Genomic DNA, 16,288 nt, shown 5'->3' on the forward strand with positions numbered 1-16,288 from the left:
TTTTGTGATTTTTTCACTTGCTTTTTTTGGGTGGGGTTGAGGTTTTTTTAATGATTCTCACGTTACCGCAAAATATGATTTGTTTTTATTTATTTCTATTTGATTTCAATCTGTTTGCTGCATTTTCTGAATATGGCTAACCTTGTACGAATAGAAATTAGCAGCCTTTTGGATTGCAGCTGGGTTGGGCTTGGGTGAGGTACTTGACCTTGTATTAGGCATATCTACCTCGTCACTTCCCACAACTCACAGGACCCGCAGAAGCGCAGGAGCTCAATCCTTTATCCACTTGTCCTCATCCTGCCTGTTTGAAGATGTTTTAACGTTGTACTAATAAAGTCTGGATTTTAAGAACGGTGAGTGCCACCCTTTTTTTCTATTTTTGCATGGAAAATTTGGACCATTCTAGGAAATACTGTGGGTCCCAGCAGTCAGATACTCAGCAGACAGCAAGTAATCCCCTTTCCTATGGATAATTTATTATTTTGAGGAATAACCCTTTAATATTGAATGTCGTTTCTATTGTGAAATCTGGTTAAAGACCCTTTTGGTTAAAACTAAGATTCATTATTTTACTGCCTTTTCGCTGCTTTTTGTCTGCACACGTATTTTCCTCAATTCTGTGGTTTTCCAGGGTTGTTCTCTTTATTCTCAGAACTACCTATAGCTGCAAGACTCCAAGTTTGGCTGCTTACAAACACAAGCACAGACACGCTTCCCTAGAAAACGGAGCACACAGTGCTTGCCCTCAGGACAGCGATATTAACAGGAATGTAGATAAACTTGATGAATGCCTTTTGTGCATAATTTAGCTGTAAATTCCAGATCGCATGATGTCAAGAGCCGTAACAATATTTTCCTTAAGTAATCTTGTATTTAGTATAACGTGCATACAGGTAATGCTGTCATATAAAAAAAAAAACAACAACAGTCTATGATAAACTTTATTAGAGTTGCAAGTATGTAGAAATCACTTTTATCTAACAAAAGGAGCAACAGCCAGCTGTAGGCTAATAAACAGTTGTGTGAAAAAGTGTTCCCCCTTCCTCATTTCCTATTCTTTTGCATGTTTGTTAACACTTAGATGTTTCTTATCACCACATAAATATTAGACAAAGATAACACAAGCAAACACAAAATGCAGTTTCTAAATTAAGGTCTTTCTTATTAAGGAAAAATGAGATCCAAACCTACAGGGTCCTGTGTGAAAAAGTGGCTTAAATCATAAATTACCTTTGATCTATCACATCTTTGGGAAGCTGAGTTAAAATTCCCTAGGCCTAATTACTGCCACACCTGTTCTTAATCAAGAAATAGGACTTGCCTGACAAAATTAAATAGACAAAAAGACCTTCAAAAGCTAGACTTAATGTCGCGATACAAAGAAATTGAAGAACAAATGAGAAAAAGTAATTGAGATCTATTGGTCAGGAAAAGGTTATAAAGCCATTTCTCAAGTTTTGTGACGCCAGCGAACCACTGTGAGAGCCATTATCCACAAATGGCCAAAACATGGAACAGTGGTGAAACTATTTTATCTTTTACATTTTAAAAATTACAGAAAGGAATTCAAAAGTGTGGGCACCCTGCATGGTTAGTACTTAGTAGCACCCCTTTTTCCAAGAATCACAGTTTTTAAAATCTTTTTGTAGCCAGGCAATACGAAGAAAACGTATTTAATGTTCGCCTTTTTATTTTTATTATTATTTATTATTATTATAGCGCCATTTATTCCATGGCACTTTACATGTGAGGAGGGGTATACATAAAAACAAGTAGTTTAGAGATCATTTCATCTTCAATTTGCTCAACTGTTCACAATAACAGTCATTTTGACCAGGGGTGACCAAACTTTTACATGCCACTGTATGTAAATGGCTAATGAGGATGAATGAAGGAGTAGAGCTCACATTAGACGACCAACAAGCATTTTCCCCATAAACAATTTCTATTATTACAGTTCACATTACATTTGTTTCAGTTTTTTTTGCCTAAAATACAAAGGAAATGTGGCATCTTTAAGTTTAGGCCTTTTACAGTTCATTGCATCTTCAACTTGCTTAACTGTTCACAAAAACCGTAATTTTCACCAGGGGTGACCAAACTCTTACATGCCTCTGTGAGTTCAGCCAAGGAGAGGAATAACATGCAGGAAAAGTAGCATTCAGGCAAACCAATGTTGCAAACTTTGAAGAAAAAAGCGCAAAGGTCCTAATAAGAGATGAGCAAATCTTTTAACATTCAAATTCACCAAATTTGCTGCAAATCTCAATACTGCAATGCCTCTAATTACTCAGAAAATTACAGATTGAGTTCTCCCAGGAGAGTACTGAACCCATCTCGAGTTCACATCCTTAAACATGTCCAAGTGACCACGATCCAAGGGTGGACATACCATTGGTGCAACCTATGCAGCCACAAAGGGGTTCAAGAGGTAAGGGGGCCTATTGTCACCTCCAATGCATATGGAATTGTACATTCTACTGAGCTATTGGACTGCAAGAGGAGAAATATTGTCCTTGCACAGGGGCACTCTTCTGTTTGTGTCCACCACTGCCTTAATCTATCTGACTAGTGAAAAAGTGATGTTAACCAGTAGTAAATAACAATATTCTGCAGTATCAGACGTTTTATGATACTTAAATTATAAAAACAGTCTTTAAATTATCCCTTTTGGGTGAGGGGCTGATAACCCTTTGTGAAAAAGAGGCTATGTCCCGAAAGCCACTGTATTTGGGTGGCATGTACTGGTATAATATTTTACGATTACAACAAGGAAATGGACAAACATTTTTTTTTTACAGCACGCGCATTTTAGGAGGTTGACAGGCGTATTTAAATTTCTGGAATGTGGAGGGTTTTTGTCTTTGTTTTTAAAAAAAAGACAATAAACACAAAAAAATATAGAGTTTATGACTTGTCTTTTTCACAAAATTCTTGGTTACAGGATTTTTCACAGTCACCTAGACTCTGCAGGTCCAGCACCTCCACATCACTTAATCTTTGTATTGTTATCACAGCCTGAGACTACAACTCTCATTTTCAATGTTTTTCACCATTGCAATAGTACACAAATATAAAATATAGGTCTTGATCTATCCCTATGTTTAATTAGCAGTGCACTCTGACCTCCTGTCCATAGACTGTAAAATCCTAAAATAGTTGCTGCTTTCCCTGCCCACATCATTTATAGTCCATGTGATTGTCCCCCGTGATTGACTGCTTTAGAACATGTCACGTGATAGGTGAAACTCATTAACAGGCGTGTACATCAACCCCAAAAAGTTAAACTGGGCTAACTGTCATGTCAGTCTTTCAGGAAACAGTCAAAGGGATCTGTTGGGCCTTAAAATTTTACAGTAGACTATTGACAGGTTCCACAAATTTGTTGTTCAAAAATGTACATAGATGTGAAGTGTGAGTTTTACACATCATACAACTGTCAGACATGGGTTTTATCTAGTTATGTGTGCACTTATGTCCACATATCATGGCCATCTCGGTTGCTTTACATCACTGGAGTCCTAAATCCAAAGCTGACCAAGAATAACATCTGCATGGAGTATGAGTGGGTGACCTCCATGTCCTCTAGTTTTCTCTACTATCTTCTAAAGCTTTTGCTGTGCAGCAATGTGATTTGGGCTGGTTTTTATACCTTCTCATTTTAAAATGTACCTGATCAAATACAGATTCCTAAGTTAATAATGGCAATGTATCCGTAAAAATCGGATGCTACACAGATGATCCATAAACGGAAGTGTCAATTGTTTTTGAGCACCCATAGACTTGCATAGGCGATTTTCATCTTATTCCTGGAAGAGCACAGTGGATGCTGCAATTTTTTTTCACACAGAACAAGTGTGAAAAACTGTTATCTGAACAACGCTATTGAATTACACTTGTTCAGTGATCTGTCTTATTATTACTCAGGCAGCGCACATCCGTATAATCCGCTCATCTGACTGAGTCGTAAATCCACAGCAATGAAATTTCCTACTCATACATAGGGTTTTAAGACCATCATTCATACATATTGTGATGCCATGCAACATGTTTTCATTTGTCTATGTGGCTTAAGACTCTTCTTAATGTAGGCATATGGCTTATAACACGTTTTCTTTCTACCCCTTTGAGCTTTCCACAATGACTCACACAGCCGCTGTTGGACCGGCATCATGGGAACTATGTGTGACCGTGGATCAACAGAACGAATTCGAGAACCTTGATGTCACAATAAGAGTGTCTGGAGATCTTCATATTGGTGGAGTAATGTTCAAACTGGTAGAACAAATTGGTAAGTATTGTATCACTATACCACATTTACTACTGGATGAGGCAAGAGCTGGTGGTTGTCCAAAATTTCTATAAAAGACCAATGTTGGCCATTTAGGATTTGTCTATTTATTTTTTATTTTTACATTGTAAAAAAAAGTTTTGTGCTATTCATAGGAGGAACTAGGTTTAGTTCCTCCTATGAATAGCACAAAACTTTATTTTATATCCACTACAAAACTGATCGTCTCTCATTGACTTCAATGGTTTAACAAAAGAATTTAACTGCAACAATGATTTTTTTTTTTTTTTTTTCAGGAGCTGGTAGGCAGTGATGTTTTAGTGGACACGTATGGTGTCCTAGGTTGTGTGTGGTAGCACCTGTGATATCTCCTGTAGAGCTTATCTAGTCCACTTGTCCCCCCTGCTACCCTTCAATTCTTCCCCATATTTTTTGGTGTATGTAGGAGGAGACAGAGATAGTGGAGTTCTTGTGATTGTCTCAAAATATGGATTTCCAAAACAGTCATTAACTTAGTATATTTCAAAATTATCTGTATGTTTATCACTAATTTTGTTCACTGAGGGTTTCCCTAGGTGTTATTTTAGAATTTGTATTAAACGTATATTTTAGGGGTTATATGTTCACAGTGGATTATGACATATGGGATCTTTATTGTGAATATAAAACCACCAGAGGAGATTTCCCAACTTTTGTCCTTCTGTTTGATTACTTTGTTGGATTTCCCAACCTGTTGGAATTGGAGCAGCTGGCACAACTACCTTCCAAAGCACAAAATTTTGTTGTGATTCACACAACCTCCCAAGGTGACCGCATCATCTAAATCCTCCACTGATTTATAGAATAAGACCTTATTGTATTGACCCCCTTGTTTTTCTAGTCTTAGAGCATAAGCAGTACGGAGAGCACAGGTAGGATGGTATAGTGAGATGAAAGAAGAGATGTAAGGCGGTGCAGAATTGTGCTAAACCTTTGTAGATAATAAGTTTAAAGGGAACCTGTCACCAGTTTTGACCGATAAAAAATAAGGCCACCACCTTTCAGGACTGATATACAGCATTCTACAATGCTATATATCTGCCCCCAACCCGACCTATAAGAGAAGAAAAATAACTTTTATTTGTACTCATCTGCAGGGTGGACCTGTCCAAAGGGTGTCGCTGGTCTTGGTCCGGCACCTCCCATCTTCTTACGATCATCTTCCTCCTGTTTGCTTCATGTGGGTGACGGGTCCCTTCGTCATCCATACAATCTCCTCGGCATTGTGCTCCTGCGCAGCATACTTTTCTGACCTGTTGACGGCAGAGCAAAGTACTGCAGTGTGCATGCGCTGAGGCTCTTTGACCTTTCCCAGCACCTGCACACTGCAGTACTTTGCTCTGCCCTCAACAGGTCAGAAAAGTATGCTGCACAGGAGCACAATGCCGAGGAGATTGTGTGCATGACGTAGGAACACGTAATCCACATGAAGCAAGCAGGAGAACGGTGATCGTAAGAAGATGGGAGGTACCGGACCAAGACCTGCGACAACCCTCGGACCAGACTGCCCCGCAGGTGAGTATAATAAAAATTATTTTTCTTCTCTTAAAGGTCGGGTTTGGAGCAGATATACAGCATTATAGAATGCTATAAATCAGCCCTGAAAGGTGATGGCCGTATCTTACATCTGCCAAAACTGGTGACAGCTTTGCTTTAAATTGTATTCTGTAGTAGATGAGCAACCACTGCAGTAACTGGCACAGGGAGGAGCCATCAGTGTAGTGGATGGAAATAAATATAAGCCATGCTGATAATTTCAAGATAGATTGGAGAGAGTTTAGTGATAGGCAGACTTTATAGTTTTAAGTTTCAGTAGCTAAAATGAGAATGAATCAGAGCAACAGCGTGGTCCGAATTCATCAAGACCGGCGAATTTCGGGCCGGTCTTGAAGTGGGGGCATGATGAAGTCAGATTATTATTATTATTATTTTATTGTTATAGCGCCATTTATTCCATGGCGCTTTACATGTGAGGAGGGGTATACATAATGAAAACAAGTACAATAATCTTAAACAATACAAGTCATAACTGGTACAGGAGGAGAGAGGACCCTGCCCGCGAAGGCTCACAATCTACAAGGGATGGGTGAGAATACAGTAGGCGAGGATAGAGCTGGTCATGCGGCGGTTTGGTCGATTGGTGGTTACTGCAGGTTGTAGGCTTGTCGGAAGAGGTGGGTCTTCAGGCTCTGATGTGTTGTGGTAGAGGGTTCCAGGGTAGGGGTGATACGCGACAGAAATCTTGTATACGATTGTGGGAAGAGGAGATAAGAGGGGCATAGAGAAGGAGATCTTGTGAGGATCGGAGGTTGCGTGCAGGAAAGTAACAGGAGACGAGGTCACAGATGTATGGAGGAGACAGGTTGTGGATGGCTTTGTACGTCATGGTTAGGGTTTTGTACTGGAGTCTCTGGGCAATGGGGAGCCAGTGAAGGGATTGACAGAGGGGAGAGGCCGGGGAATAGCGGGGGGACAGGTGGATTAGTCGGGCAGCTGAATTTAGAATAGATTGGAGGGGTGCGAGAGTGTTAGAGGGGAGGCCACAGAGCAGGAGGTTGCAGTAGTCAAGGCGAGAGATGATGAGGGCATGGACTAGGGTTTTTGCAGATTCTTGGTGGAGGAATGTACAGATTCGTGAAATATTTTTGAGTTGAAGTCGGCAGGAAGTGGAAAGGGCTTGGATATGTGGTTTAAAGGAGAGATTAGCGTCAAGGATTACCCCGAGGCAGCGAGCCTGTGGGACTGGGGAGAGTGGGCAGCCATTTACTGTAATGGATAGGTTCGTTGGGGGGGTCGCTTGAGATGGGGGAAAGATGATGAATTCTGTTTTGTCCATGTTAAGTTTCAGAAATCTAGCGGAGAAGAAGGATGAAATAGTAGACAGGCATTGAGGGATTCTGGTTAGTAGGGAGGTGATATCTGGTCCAGAGATGTAGATCTGTGTGGAAGATTCTCCTCTTCCATGAAGAGATGTGTGCCTCTTCATGAATGAGGAGTGTCTGATGAGCAGCGTATACCTCCATGTTCCACGCCACAAATTTTTCTCCAAACCCTGAATGGAATAAGATTTTTGCAGTAGGAAATGCCATGGCTTGTCATGAAGTAGATGAGCTGTGGCATCACTCTCCCACAGACCCCCTCGTCCTGCCCTAGCTCTGCCCAATGTGGCAGAGATGGGAGAAACTGGCATGAAAACCCACAAAGTCACAAAATTGTTGCACAACTCACAGAGGCGTAAATAGTTTTTTTTTTTATTCGTTTATTACCCAAAACAGTAACAACATATACATATTTGTGCATCCAAGCCAGCATAAGTACACTTGTCAAGGTAATTACGGTCAAGGTAATTACGAATGGACAACAAATTTATGCATTAAATTATTCACACTCTTTCAGTATTATAAGTCCATATGTTGCTATATATATATATATATATATATATATATATATATATATATATATACTGGTCAAGTGAACAGAAAACATAACTTCATGTCGGCCTGGTAGCATATATCCAAAAAGAGGGAAAAAAAGTGGAAAAGGAATAAAAAAAACAAAGAAAAAGGTATTCTCCTTCCTCTCTCCTCTTCATTATACAACCAATTAAGTCATAACTATCTTATCCTAATCTGCCGCCCAATATCTATATATATTATAATAACTATCTGATGCTGTGGAGTATGTGTTAATGCGTTACAACCATGACCCTCATGGTGGTGCCAGGCCACCATGTCCTGATACAGTAAGACAAGAAGAGTTCCACCTGTCCCAAATCTTATCAAACTTCTTTAAACAGCCCCTATTTTGATATAATGTCCGCTCATACGGTATGATTGAGTTTACCAATTTTATCCACGTCCGGAGAGAGGGGTGTACACTACCCATCCAACGCAATGCCAACACCTTCCTAGCCAGAAAGAGTGTCTCACGTAGAAAAATTTTAACATAGTGTCCCCAGGCTTTATCATCTAGCACCCCAAATAAGCAAACTAAGGGATTGAGAGGAACAGGGGATTGTGCTAGAGAAGTCAACAGCGACTTTATCTGGCTCCAGTAAGACTGAATAATGGGGCAACCCCAAACCATGTGTATAAAGTTTGCTTCCAGCGAGTGACATCTCAAACATTCCGATGTTTGAAACCGACTGTTAGGGCTAGCGGAACGCACCAAATAATAAGAAAGATAGAGTAAGGTGCGTTCGCAGCCCGGGGTCCACCGTGCAGAGATGGAACCTGCTGCCAAGTAATGACGGACTATATGGCGGTACAATGTGGATACACACACGGGTTAACTTCACCCTGTGTGAAGGAAGCGAACCCTGTTGCGTCACAGGGCCGCGGTACCGCACCAAGAGCGCAAGCAAGGAGTCTCAGAACTCAATCCCAAGACACAAGATTTGAGTTCATATAGACCTCTTGCGCTCGACACCGCAACTGGGGTGTCAGAGTGAAAGAAATAATAATAAAGATGCGCGAGAGTGCGTGCGGTGACGCACTGGCAGACGCCACTAACCACCCAGGCTTGGGTCAGGAAAGCCCTGAGAAAGCGCACGGCGCCGCACTGGCGGTCACAGCAATTAGACGCTGTTTTGTGTGTTATGTGCTGATGGCTAAGTCGGGCGCTAGATAGCAATCATCCACCTTACGCGAGTAGTCATACACAAGGGAGGGGATAATTAATGAACGACTTTCACACATCAACACACACACGTTCACAAGTTTACACTAGCGCATGGCCGTGCGGTCATGCAAATATTTTATAGCTGCAGCATGTACAGGACCTTCCCAGAAGAACCAATGGGAGGCTGCCACAGAAGTTGAGCACCTTCAGGACCTTCCTGGAGGACCAATGGGATCTGCTGCAGTATCTGAGCATGTGACCCTCGATCTCCAACGGGAAATCTTGCCCTGGGCATGCTCAGAAGGGGAAAAGCAGGACTTAGTCCCAAAAGCGTCTGCTCGCAGCTGCCCAGCACTGGCTTCAATGGCAGAAGCTGGAAAAGCAGCAGTAACCCTATGCACAGAGTGAGACTGAGCAAGACGCTGGGACCGACGTCTCCGCTGAGCAGACTCCACTGCGGCTGGAGAAGAATGGGAGACCCCAGCAGACATGGTTTGAGATTCCCACTGTGTAGCGGCAGGAACTTGACTCCCAACACCGACCCATCTTAAAGAGCCGTAATGGAGTTAAATATGACTGATGTATGAAATATAACTGGGTCATTCTATTATTGACTGATGGGGACACTCCAATCGGAGATTCAAGAATTTCCTCCCAATCCTCATCTTGAGCATCAGGAATGAGAGCTTCCCACCTTCCCTTAATTGACACAATAGCAGAATTGGTTCCCACCGATAACATGTATGTGTATAAAGCTGAGATGAGACCCTGGGGATCTTGTGATTTAAGAATTCCTATCAAAGGGAAAGATGAGATAATTTGAGTCAAACTCACAGAACGTAGATGTGACTGGATAGCTGATCTGAGCTGAAGAAAACAAAAGAACTGGGACCTCGGGACATTATAATTAGACTGAATTTGCTCAAAGGACATCAATACTCCATTATCATACAAATCTTTAATCGAGAAAATATTATGTGACATCCAAAAATTAGCAGACGGGTGACCCAACAGCACCGGAAAATAAGGGTTGTTCCACAGTGGCATCTCTGCTATGATATCTTCAAAGTGGATGACTTTTTTAATTTGTCTCCAAACTGACCGTGCTAATTTAAGTAGAGGTAGTAATCGAGGGACACCAGGTCTATTTGTTTCTAAGAAACCTAATGGGCAATCCACCTTTGCAGCATGCATTAAGTGACTTTCTGAGTTGGGTAGGTGACTGTCTGGCATCCACTTACTCAAAGTCTTAATTTGTCCGGCTAGGTAATATAAATAAAAATCCGGCAATGCCGCTCCCCCCATCTGTTTGGACCTCTGTAGAGTAGAAAGTTTAAGTTTGGGTCTGCCTTTCCCCATATGAAAGACGAGGTCAAGGAATTTAGATTCTTGAAGAAGGATTTAGGAATCAACACCGCACTATGTTGGAGGGAGTAGTTGAGCTTAGGAAGTAAAACCATTTTAATTAAGTTTATACGGCCAGCTACAGATAGTGGAAGTTTACCCCACGAGGCAAATTTAATTTTGACTAAGTCCAGTAGAGGAATAATATTGAGTTGTAAATCAAGCTCACTGTCTTTGGATATGTTAATACCTAGATATTTAAAATGAGACACCATAGGCAGCGAAGACAAAGTAGCAAGGTGAGTCATTGGGCTATGAGAAAGAGGCAATAGGGCGGATGTATCCCAGTTAATATATAATCCACAGCATTTACTAAATTTATCTATAATAGTAACCGCATGTGGGAGCGTCTCCTCTGTCCTATCCATGAATAAAATCATATCATCAGCATATAAGCCAATAGTCTCTAAACGGTCAGCTATCTTTATACCCACAATATTTGGAGAGGACCGCATGCGTATAGCCAATGCCTCAATCGCAAGAGCAAATATAGCTGGGGATAAGGGGCACCCCTGACGTGTCCCTCTAGATAGAGAAAATGACTCAGAGGCTGAATTATTTATAATTATACGAGCTTTAGGTTTTGCGTATATTGCACCTACCCATTTTTGAAACCTAGCCCCGAAGCCATATCTCTTCAAACATGCAAATAAAAAGGGTCATTCAAGGGAGTCAAAGGCTTTAGCTGCATCCAATGATGCCTGAGCCCAATTAATCTGGCACTAAAGAGCTAAATTGGATTACTGATTGGACTCGTCTAATATTAATAGAGGTATTTTTACCGGGCATGAAACCAGTCTGGTCAGGGTGTATAAGGTTTAATATAACAGTATTTAGTCTAGTAGCTAGAACCTTGGTGAAAATCTTATAATCCACATTAACCAGCGATATGGGACGATAAGATCCACACTCAAGGGGGTCTTTTCCTTCTTTCTTAAGTATAATGATATTCGCTTCATAGAAGGAATCTGGCAGATAATCCCCCTCCCCAAGCCCCTTAAATACTTTCAGAAGAAGCGGTGCCAATATATCTCTATACTTTTTGTATACTTCAATGGGAAACCCGTCTGGTCCAGGAGCCTTCCCAAAGGCCATATTCATCATAGCGTTTTCAATTTCTTCTATAGTAAAATCAGTGTCCAAAAAAGCTTGTTCAGTAGAACTCTGCGTAGGGAACTCTATATCAGACAAGTAGTCTAAACATTCTGGAATACCAAGGCCACTCCCAGAGCCATATAATGCTCTGTAATAATCATAGAAACGATGAAGTATGTCTTCTGTTGAGGTCGCCAATGAATGATCCGCTCTCCGAATCTTAAGAATAGTGTTGGATGTGTTGTGCTGATGCACCAAAAAAGCCAAAAACTTACTAGATTGGTTCCCCAGTTCAAAGTAAGACTGACGGGTAAAAATTACTTACGTTTAGATTTAGTATCCATGTATTGGGTATATAGCCTCTGAGAGGTCAACCAAGCCGAGGCGTAAATAGTTTGCCACTTTTTTAAGCTATTTACACCTGATATTCTGGCCTCAAAGGTACAAAAATGGTAGATTCTGGAGTGGTTTTTTGAGTTGCAGGTGACATCCGACAGTGTGTAATTGGAAAGAAGGAGTGAAGCAAATGTAGCCCCAAGAAAGCGGGAGTTATGCTAGTACCACACAAATGGATTGGAAATATCAGGGTTAGCTGGATTACAAGAAGGAAGAAATACAAGTACAGTTTTGGAAAGATTCAGAATCAGATAGATGGAGGACATGACGTTGGTGACAGCGAACAGATACTAGTGTTTTGCAGTAATGTGGGGCTGATGTCAGGAAACAATGTGCATAATTGAGTGTCCTCAGCAGAGATGGTGCTGAAAGTCAGATCTGTTCATAGTTTATCCAATAGAGGAGACAGAGAAAAGACGGGGACCAAGTTTTCATTGCATTTTATTACCTTTTTGCTTTGGCAGGGAAGAAGAATAATGTAATCTTTAAATAGCTTGGACTTTAAAGATGCAGTGATACTAATTACACTAACTTTATTTTTCAGATTTTTTGAAATAGATAAATGGGAAAAATGGGAAGATTTAAACTTTGTTAGGTTTTTGTGTGTTTTGGGGGAAGTTTTTTTTTAATATTTTTATTCCTCTAAGGGCCGTTGCTGTGACAGAGGAGCCAATCAATCTAAATGTTTCAATGCTGTAATGACTATTGACAAAATATGATATAGCTAGGACCCATAGAAAGTTCCTGAGTCTGCTATACCTTGCTCCTACAAATAGGACTATTTTCACATTCTCTTGAGGGATTAATCCAGGGATGTCAAACTCAAATACACAGAGGGCCAAAATTAAAAGCTTGCTCAAAAAATGTCTACCATTGAGGAAGTTTTTCCTTATCATCAAATATAACAATGAACTTTTTCATATGGTTTCCCCACAAACAGTACATTTTAATTAACAGAGCTTAGACTAAAATATTGGAATAACGTAATATGTTATATAAGAGCAGTAAAAAGCACATGGCCCAATGGCCTAATTTAAATATATAATAACAAAGCATAAAAAAACTTTGAATAATACAGATAATAGAGTATTATGCCAACAAAAGTGCCCCAAACACAGTATTATACCACATACTGTACCTCCCTCCCTCAATCCCCCAGACAAAGAATGGTAACCCATCACAGTATGATTCTCCAGCTGGAATTCCCACACAGCCCTCCATACAGTATAATGGCCACAAACAGTGCTCCATACAGTATAATGGCCCCACATAGTGCTCCATACAGTATAATGGCCCCACATAGTGCTACATACATTATAATGGCCCCATATACTTCTCCATACAGTATAATGGCACCACATAGTACTCAATAGTATAAGGGCACCACATAGTGCTCCATATAGTATAATGGGTCCCACATAGTGCTTCATACAACATAATACACCTCACATAATGCTACATACTATATAATGGACCCCACATTATCTCCTTCATCCCAAGGCCATTTTACGTTTTTTTGTTTTAGTTTTTCGCTCCCCTTCTTCTCAAAGCCATAACTTTTTTTATTTTTATGTCAATATGACCATGTGCAGGCTAGTTTTTTGCAGGAGGAGTTGTACTTTTCAATGACACCATTGATTTTACCACATAATATACTGGAAAACCAGAAAAAAAATTCCAAGTGTGGTGAAATTGCAAAAAAAGTGCAATTCCACAATTGTTTATTTATTTATTTATTTTTACCATATTCACTAAATGCTAAAACTGTCCTACCATTGTGATTCTACAGGTCATTACAAGTTTGCAGATATCAAACATGTATAGGGCTTTTTTTTAATTTAAGTGGTAATGAAAAAATGCAAAGTTTGTTAAAAACAAAATGTCGCCATTTTCTGAGACCTGTAGCGTCTCCTTTTTCTGGGGCTGGGTGAGGGCTTATTTTTTGCGCGCTGAGATGATATTTTTAGCGATACCATTTTGGGTTAGATGCAATGTTTTGTTTGCCTGTTATTACATTTTATTGCAATGTTATGGTGACCAAAAAAATGTAATTCTGGCATTTTTGTTTTTTTTCTCGTTACACTGTTTACCGATCAGATTATTTCTTGTCATATTTTGATAGATCACGTGTTTCTGAATGTGGCAATATCAAATATTTGTATTTTTTATTTTTTTTATTGTTTTACTTTGAATGAGGCAAAAGGGGGTGATATGAACTTTTATATTTAAAAAAAATATATGTTTTTAAAAACATTTTTTTTTTACTTATTGCTTGCTTCAATAGTTTCCTTAGGAGACTTGAAACTGCAATCGTCTGATCATTTGTGCTACACATAGCAGGACTTCAACCCTGCTATGTGTAACAGAATTGATCTTCCGCTATGAGCGCCGGCCACGGGGTAGCGCTCATAGCATATCGGCAATGACAACCACTGGGGCCTCCTGCAGATCCCGGGTTGTCATGCCAACCTATCGGCGCTCTGTAGACATGTGACGCGCTTCTGGCGCAATCATGTTAAATGCTGCTGTCAGAGATCGACAGTGGCATTTAACATGTTAACAGCCGAGAGTGGATCGCGATTCCACCCACGGCTGTTATGGGCACATACCAGCTGATGAAATTGGCTGTCATGTAGTGGAAAAGTTGCGGGATCAGCGTTGGAGCCCACATTAAGGGAGAAGAAACGCCAAATGATGTAATAATATATCATAACCCGTGAAGGGGTTAAAAAGATATGAATACTCACTGCTACCCATTCCCCTGCTGCTCCAGTCTCTTCATGGTGTCTTAAAATCCTCTACACATCTCAAGACAGCAGGTGCGCTGTAATGATGTCATTGCACCCACTGCACTGAGATGTCAGAGACAGCGGATGGATGTTTGCGGAGGAAGCGTCAGCTGATGCTCCTTCCTCCATCATTGCTTTCAACTGTATCAGCCTCTTGGATGCCAACATAGTTGAAAGTGCAATGCCAGGTGTGCCAAATAAACCCAAGGGACTAGCCCGGCATCTCAGGCCAAATATACTCACCATGCAGGCCAGATTTGGCCCACGGGTCAGAGTTTGACTTATTTGGATTAAGCTATTGTGTCTTAAATTTAAGTATGAGTCAAAATATTCAATAAATTCAACTCTATTAAATATTGACTTGACGGTTAAGGGGAAGAATGGATATTCTCTAATAGTACATTTAGATGGTCTGATAATCAGCAAAAAAAGTGTTAAGAGCAATGCTTGATCCTTACTAGCAGCCCAAATAAACTTGCCGGCAATCATCGAATGAGCAGAACAGGGTATGTGCTTCCTATAACATGATGCTGTATGGAGAATGATTGTATTAAAGCACCACTACAGCAGGGTGTACGATACTCACCATCCGCCATCTTCAGCTATTCCCGGCACCGTTCCGGTCCTGCGCCACCAACACCTGACTGATCGGTCGTCAGCGATAACACTCCATAGTCTCACATCAAACCCATTAGAAATCTAGCAGGTTCACTATCTGTATGCTGGCCAAGTGACAAAAATCAAGACAAAGGGTTGTTGGCGTTCGTTAATGGTAAGTTTCAAACACAGTGACCTAAAGCATTGAAGACGTAATTATCTGAAAAAATGGATAGGTATATATAACAGCATCTCTTGTATTTTATAGTTTCTGTCTTTACTCAAATAAACTTTCTTTTTATGTGTGTGTCTAGGTGTGGCCAGGGACTGGTCAGACTATGCACTATGGTGGGAACAAAAAAACTGCTGGCTGCTAAAGACTCACTGGACTCTGGACAAATGTGGAGTACAAGCCAATGCAAAGCTTTTTTTCACCCCTCAGCACAAGGTTCTTCGTCTCCGACTGCCAAATATGAAAACTGTCAGACTTAAAGTTAGCTTCTCATCTCTGGTCTTCAAAGCAGTCACAGAACTCTGTAGAACACTAAGTAAGTATTAATACACGTATTTTGTTCAGATTCGTTTTATATAAAGGATATTCTGATTACATGTGGACGTAGAGGCTAAATTCTTATGACCTTGTAAAATTCACATCGAATTCTACTGTACCCAAAAATTACTGACATATGCAGCATTCGATGACTACTGTGCCATAGCTTCATTGGACACAAAGGAGGACTTCACCTACTACCAAACACCTATCATAGTGTAAAAGGTTGAAAGTAGACACAAATTTATAGAGTTCAACCTATGACCTAGCATGTTTATCCAGAGGAACAAAAACCATGAGGCAGATGCTAATTGCCCCATATGAGGGGAAGAATTCCTTCCCGACTCCATATACGGCAATCAGACTAGTTCCCTGGATCAACGTCCCATCACAGAATGGAGCACCCATAACCTGTAATATTATATTTTTCAAGAAAACCATCCAGACCCTTCTTGTGCTTGTTAAGTACTCGGGGTATATTGACTACGTTTCTGAGTAATAGTG

General features: G+C 40.5%; 1 protein-coding gene across 2 annotated transcripts in view; it reads left to right on the forward strand.

The window, feature by feature from the left end:
* Positions 1-16,288, forward strand: part of FERMT1 (FERM domain containing kindlin 1) — a 106,339-nt gene that overhangs the window by 10,189 nt on the left and 79,862 nt on the right. Inside the window, exons 1-3 of one of the 2 annotated variants that reach the window (XM_077282644.1) lie at positions 235-356; positions 4,135-4,294; positions 15,549-15,782. In XM_077282644.1, coding sequence (XP_077138759.1) covers positions 4,144-4,294; positions 15,549-15,782 — 385 coding nt within the window. In that variant the 5' untranslated portion in view covers positions 235-356; positions 4,135-4,143. Of the gene's footprint in view, positions 1-234; positions 357-4,134; positions 4,295-15,548; positions 15,783-16,288 lie in introns of those variants that run through there. The other variant, XM_077282643.1, reaches the window with a different exon arrangement.

The sequence above is a fragment of the Ranitomeya variabilis genome, chromosome 2 (genome assembly GCF_051348905.1).
Source record: "Ranitomeya variabilis isolate aRanVar5 chromosome 2, aRanVar5.hap1, whole genome shotgun sequence".
In the NCBI taxonomy this organism is placed as follows: Eukaryota; Metazoa; Chordata; class Amphibia; order Anura; family Dendrobatidae; genus Ranitomeya; species Ranitomeya variabilis.